Source organism: Anopheles cruzii, chromosome 3 (assembly GCF_943734635.1).
Source record: "Anopheles cruzii chromosome 3, idAnoCruzAS_RS32_06, whole genome shotgun sequence".
Classification (NCBI taxonomy): domain Eukaryota; kingdom Metazoa; phylum Arthropoda; class Insecta; order Diptera; family Culicidae; genus Anopheles; species Anopheles cruzii.
The window spans coordinates 1137802-1144333 of record NC_069145.1 but is presented as its reverse complement, the minus strand read 5'-3'; the positions used below and the strand labels follow the sequence as shown (position 1 = coordinate 1144333).

General features: G+C 52.7%; 1 protein-coding gene across 1 annotated transcript; it reads left to right on the top strand.

Annotated features, from left to right (window-relative positions):
• Positions 1–1407: 1407 nt before the first annotated feature.
• Positions 1408–3313, top strand: LOC128274545 (solute carrier family 22 member 4-like). Its single transcript, XM_053012774.1, has 4 exons — positions 1408–1574; positions 1642–1897; positions 1961–2846; positions 2910–3313. The coding sequence occupies exons 1-4, from the start codon at positions 1408–1410 to the stop codon at positions 3311–3313; spliced, it is 1713 nt and encodes a 570-aa protein (XP_052868734.1).
• The last annotated feature ends 3219 nt before the right edge of the window (positions 3314–6532 follow it).

The following is a 6532-nucleotide window of genomic DNA, read 5'->3' as shown; positions in this document are numbered from 1 at the left end:
GGCGAGGAGGGAGTCAAGAAAGAGTCCGGTACTTCCGGGCCACGCCCCGTCTGCGACAGAAAAGTGGAAAATCGTGCCTGGTTTGCCAATGCCGGGTGGCCATTCGCTTGAAATGGCCGCAAAAGCAAAAGGGAACACAATTTTTCTCTGTGGGCCGGACGAAAAATATAAACTTCTTCATGTTCGACCCGGCCGGCCCGACCGGATGGCAAAAAGGGCCCAAAGGACGCATCATTTTTGGGCCCCGACCTAACCGGCCTCAAATGCAAAGCGAGCGAAAACTTCGAGCGGCCCAGGGAATGATTTATTTCTTGTGGCCAAAGGTCGCTTCAATGGTTCGAGCTGAAAGAGAATTCGGAGAGAGACTGAGCGACATCATCGCACATGCGAGAGGACACGCGTCGATCTTTCGATACTTTCTTGCTCTGCGTTCCGCAGTTTGCATTGCGGCCAGAGCCAAGCGCAAGACACCCAACAAGATACGTAATCTAATTTCATACCAGAGACACATGTCCCCGACGGTTGCACGCACTTTGTCGCTGTATCTGTTCAATGTCACTTCCGATGGGATTTATTGCATGACTGTGCGGAAGACGACGACCAAGACAACGACGATTGGCTCCACGAACGATCCACGATAAACTTATCTCATGTCCCAACAAAACATAGTTCAGCGCCCCATCGGACAATGGCCATCTCACGAGCGCGCGATATTAAGTACGGCCCACTATGGGGAAAAGGCGGTCATAGGTCAACTTAAAAACTGAGGGTTTTAGTTCCATTAGCCTAAAATAGATAAGTTATCTATGACAAATCCGAATTTTTAGCCTTCCTTTGTAGCTTTTAAGAAAACAATTCGTGATGGATAAGGAGGCGCCTGGTCTCTTGTTGAAGAATATTTACGCATTTGCAGGGCATTATCCATTTTGGTGCAATACAGATTGCATAACCCAGGCGTTTAGATTGTGCATTGAAAGATTTTAGTGTCATTCAAATTGCATAGCTTTAGGCGTTTAACGACCGAACGACCGAGACCTTAAAATAACGATAAAAGCTAATTTAATATACTTGGACGCGTGCATTATACATAAAGTCCCTAGATTCTTCCTAAAAACCAATATGTCCGCCTTTCCCATACAAATTCCCTACTGTGCGGCCGCCCCACGTTGATTAGGCGGTGACAATCTTTGTCGTCAACGGATGAATGGGAGATTCTGTCACGTCACAATGGGACGCCAAGACGCCGCTTGCGCTTGCGTGTGACCATCGCAACAACAGCTGATAAGTAGTTAAATCCCTTGGCGTCACGGCGTGCGTCTGTGTCTGTGTGGTTTTATCAGGTGTTGACCATGTGGCCGTCTAGTTCGCGTCTCGCGCTCGATTGGAGTGGTGGTTCGGCACAGAGCGATGTCCGTATCGGCCAAACCGGCCACCGATCTGGACGATCTGCTCGGCGAGGTTGGCCGATTCGGACCATTTCAGCTGTGGCAGTGCACAGTTCTGTTACTCCCCGTCATCTTTAACGCGTTCTCGAATCTGTGCTACGTTTTCACTGCCGGAGATCTTCACTATCGGTAGGCACTATACCCCGAACCACGGGTCGCCTGCCGGGTCTCATTGTCAGCTCGGTCTCAATTACAGATGCCACATTGGGCAGTGTGAAAATGGAACCGCAAACGAACCGTACAGCCCGCCCTGGCTCCGTGCAGCGGTCCCATTCCGTGACTCGCCCGGAACGAGCGTTCCGGCAAAATGTGAGCGTTACCAAGCGTTAGACTCCCGGCAGGACACACCCGAGGGGTTTGTTTGTGATGCGAACCACTTCAACCGGAGCGCCATCGAACGGTGCAGTGAGCTGGTGTACGAGGACCCAACCGAGAGGACGATTGTTAATGACGTGTGTAGGCGAATACCGAGCGCTCCGTTGACTCGCGTCCCTAACGCCCTCCCTTCGTTACAGTTCCACCTAACCTGCGACGAGAACCGATGGAAGGTCACGATGGTCGGGACGGTCCACAACATCGGCCAAGTGGTAGCCCTGGCCCTTTCGGGGATCGTTTCCGATCGCTTCGGGCGCCGACTCACACTGCTCCTGAGCGTCGGTGTCGGATCGCTGCTCGGAGTGGCCCGATCGTTCACCACCGGCTACGGTTCCTTTATGGTGCTCGAGTTCCTGGAACCCATTTTCGGGTCCACCAGCTACACGACGGCGTTCGTGCTTAGCCAGGAGCTGGTGGAACCGCGGCTACGGGTCATCGTCAAAAGTACGGCCCTGGTCACTTACGCCCTGGCCGAAGCGGCTCTCGGGCTGCTGGCGATGCAGTTCCGTAACTGGCGCACCCTATCGCTGGCCGTGTTCGTGCCGGGGCTCCTTTCGATCCCACTCCTTTGGACCACCGTCGAAAGCCTAAGGTGGTTGCTAACGAAGGGACGCCACCGAGCCGCCATCCGCATTCTGCGCCGTGCGGCCAAAGCCAATAGGCGGCCGCCACCTTCGGAGCGCCTTTTGGACCGGTTGGCCCATCAAGAGCAACCGAAGGCGGAACAACAAAAGTCGTTTTTGCAGCTCCTTGCCGGAACGTGCCGCCACCGGCGGTTGATGCTGCGGATTGTGAACTGTTCCTTCTGTTGGTTCACCAACGCCATGGTGTACTACGGCCTAACGCTGAACTCGGTCACACTGGCCGGCGATAAGTACGGCAATTTCATACTCATCACGCTGGCCGCCGTACCACCGGCGGTCGGTATCAACTGCATCCTGAACCGGTTCGGTCGGCGGAAAACGCAATGTGGTTCGCTGATCCTGTCCGGTCTGTTCTGTCTGCTGACTCTGACCGCCCTAAAAGGTACAACCGAGCTGGCGCTCGAAACCCGGAACTCCCATTAATGCCCGGGACTCTCGATTTCAGATATCACCTGGGTGAACGTGTCCCTGTTTCTGCTGAGCAAGATGGCCATCTCGCTGTCCTTCTCGACGCTCTACATCTACACGGCCGAGATCTTTCCCACCAGCTTGCGGCAAAGTTTCATCTCGTTCTGCTCGATGGTCGGTCGCTTCGGCTCGATGGTGGCCCCTCAGATGCCGCTCCTGCAAACGATGTGGGCCCCGCTACCGATGGTCCTGTTCGGAACGGTCGCCGTAGTGTCCGGGTTGCTAATTCTGGAGTTTCCCGAAACGACGGGCAGGACGCTGCCGGACACGCTCGAAGAAGCCATCCAGTTACACAAACCGACCGAATCGGTTGAAGAGACACAACTCAGCCAGCGCAGCGATAACTCACCTGAAACGAACGGAATGAAACATGAGCCATGAGGTGATCGAATTACAAAATATTCAAACTAATCAATTTAGTTGTTTTAGTTTCAGTGCGATCGGGTTGTTATGGCGACCAGTTTTGGGGCGAAATCGTCTATTTCGAGCTTTCCACGAACGCCACCGACTGTGAGTAGTTTTTCTCTAATAACGTTACTGTTCGGAACTTCGGATTCCCGGTCGGTGGCCACCTGCCCGGTGAATTTGGGTCACGATCTCCCCCCGGCACGAATTCCCACGGCTGCACTTTGGGTGGGTGTGATGAAAAAAATGTTTCCTTTTTCCGCCTCGCAACAATGAAATCTAAAGGCCGATCCGAGTAGCTTTGGGACCACGCAGCCTCGCTGTCAGTCGCTTTAAGCCCAAGCCTACTGGATCCGGAAAGCGACGTCCAAATCTCTCGTCCTCCGCTCCCTTTCTTGATTTCCCGGGGCCGTTAAGTGAGATGCGAACAAAAGATTTGTTTCAACAGGGAAAAAGGGACCCTTCTCCTTCGGATTCGGTTCTTCCAGCGGCCGCACATGCAAACTGTGAGTCTCCGAATCTCCGAATCAAAAACCAAGTTTAAAGCCTTCTTGCCTTGCCGATCACACACACCGAGACGCGAAAAATAGACGAGTTTCCGAGAGCGCTCTCGGAAATGATCTCGAAAGATGGCTGACAATGGCTGACGCGGAGTAGGCGGAGAACGAAAACAAAAACGGCTGATTTATTGCTCTGGGACCTGGGGGGGCTAGTCAGCTTAACGGCTTAAATGACGGTGGGATTTTGAGAGTTTCCCGTTCTGCGGTGTTCGCTGCGCGATTAAGAGGGCTGCTGAGAGCCGGGAAATAAAATCGCGTGACACAAAATATTCGACTTTTGAAGTTGCTTCTGTCAAACCAACTGACGTTTCAACGACTCCATTGATGGTAATCTCTTCCTTGGTAACCTGAACGAATGCATATGGCCTACTGAGTGCGAAACGATCCGACTAATATGCGCTCGTAAATGGCGAATATAGATTCGTGTCTCATGCCAACCATGCCAACCGGTCCAATGGTCCGATTAATTGGAAACACCAGCAGCACATTCCGTATGCAAAAACAAACGCCAAAAGTCATCACGGAATAAGAAATTGGTTATTTTCCCTCCCCCCGACCAGATATCTGCATCGTGCATCGTGAGTGTGCCGAGCGCCTTGCTGGCACTAAACTTGTCCCCGTCGTGGCCAATAAAAAAGACCCTCAGCCAGCGAACAACTATCGAACCGCTGTCAGCAACTGTACCGTGCATGATGGCATCCTATGCGGACGGAGCACGACGACGACGATGATGGCCACATGGTCCCCGCGGCGCGAATGGCAAAAAACCGAGAGCGAAACTCAAACGCCTCATGCTTTTATTTGACAAACAGTTGTGCCCCCCAGAACAACACAGAATTGAAAACTTCGCCATTGGCAACCCCATTGGGTCCGGGGGTTGTGTCCAATTTGGTGGCGAGGTCGTTTGGCCTTCACATTTTTAGCACTCATCAGTTCCGTGCCGTGCCGTGCCGTGCGCCATGTTCCGGTCTTCGCTCACACAACTCAAACACGGCGAAGCGAATAAATATGGCCTGCGACCGATTTTATGGCAAGTAAAAACAAACGCTCCAAAGCAACGCGCCGGATCGAACGGGGCATAGGTCATGGCGACCTCTTCTGGCCGGGCCGGAACCTGGAACGAGCATTGCACGCCGCGAGAGCAACAGCATACTCCGGCAAAATAACAACAACACGGCCACGGGGCCACCCGAGGAGAGAGCGAGTGCCAAAGGACCGAACAAAATAATCAGATATTTCCCACGATGGAGACAGTGGCACTCCATTTTTTACGCCCTTAGCTGGAGCCGGAGAACAAATCATCCGACATTCGACGGCCGAAAGCGGGTTGCTACCGTTACCCGTTGCAGGACGGGCAGCTCCGGATGTTTACATACACGCACGGTCCTCGGGTTCCTGGCGGAAATTCTCGCCGGTTTGCTCGGCGCAACTTTTGAGCGTTTCATTTCGTAAACATCGGCCACCGGCGGACGAATATTGCATTCCTAGGTCCTGCACCAATATTGGTCCAGTTTCTAACTCTTGTTTCGGGTGCAGCGCGTAACAAAAGTATTTGCCAGCTCCAGCTGCAGTTTCTAGCTGAACTCGAATTGTTTCGACAATGCCAATAGAAATAATAATCTGGTTTTTTTTCGGGTGCCCAACGTCAAGCGTGTCAGATGTGCTTTATTTTAAACGAAACCTCCGCGGGAATGGCACCAGATTGAGGCACCCTTCGGGGAAACAGTAAGCTTCCGTTGGCTTTCTGTGGCTCCACGGGAAGCTTTCATTCCTTTCATTGTACATTACACAAACCGGAGTACCGTAATCCTTTCGCTTCTGAGTCGTCTTTCCATTGCCAGTAGTAATTCATTTTCGCCGCAGACACTTTAGGTGGACCACCGCTGGGCGCTCCTTCGCTTCTTATTTATCTGCGGATACGCAGATGCGCGTGTGACGCACACAAACAGCAATCGGCGGCCAGCGGCAACATTGTGATGATTAAAATAACGGTGGATAATAACAGTCGTAATGACATTATTAAACGTTGCCTCGAAACGTTGTTGGTGTCCTTCAAACGGCCCTCACCACGGGGCCCTCGCTCATCGCTATTGTTTCCTCCACCGGTCCTTGACCACCGTCGTGTCCTTTGTGGGACGGAGCTCGCCTGTGGCTGTGGCCGGTGGAGCTTTCTGAAGCGAGAGTGCCGTTGGAAAAACCCTAATCAACACAAAGCAACGGACCGGAGCAGCGAGCGAGCGAGCGTCCGGCTGGGCGGAAGTTTAGATTGTTTGCCGGCAGCCGGCAACCACACGCCGTTGGGTTCCGCTGGGACCATGAAAGACACCGCCCGGGCTTCCGGGAGCCCGGTGTGAAGGGATAACGTTGGTTAATCAACCAAACAATGAAATTAGTTTTTGATACGAGAGAGATACCAGTGGCCAGAGAAGTTATTATAATGCGAGAACCTTTGAAGTGCTTTCGCACGTCCGCACTGTAACGGGGGGCCGGCCGATCGGTTCCGGAAGTCGGGTGGAGGACAAGATTTCATCAGCCACACTCTAATCCTGGAGTCATACTGTTGAAGGCGGAGCGCCGCTTTGAGTTTGTGTTTGGGTGTTAAAATAATGATTTAATCGAAATGGAAATGTTTCAT

Excerpts from the sequence above, each read along its gene's own strand:
- LOC128274545 (XM_053012774.1), top strand. The coding sequence starts at position 1,408 with ATGTCCGTATCGGCCAAACCGGCCACCGATCTGGACGATCTGCTCGGC. Across the intron at positions 1,575-1,641 it reads GCCGGAGATCTTCACTATCG|ATGCCACATTGGGCAGTGTG; the intron begins GTAGGCACTATA and ends TCTCAATTACAG. Across the intron at positions 2,847-2,909 it reads GACTCTGACCGCCCTAAAAG|ATATCACCTGGGTGAACGTG; the intron begins GTACAACCGAGC and ends TCTCGATTTCAG.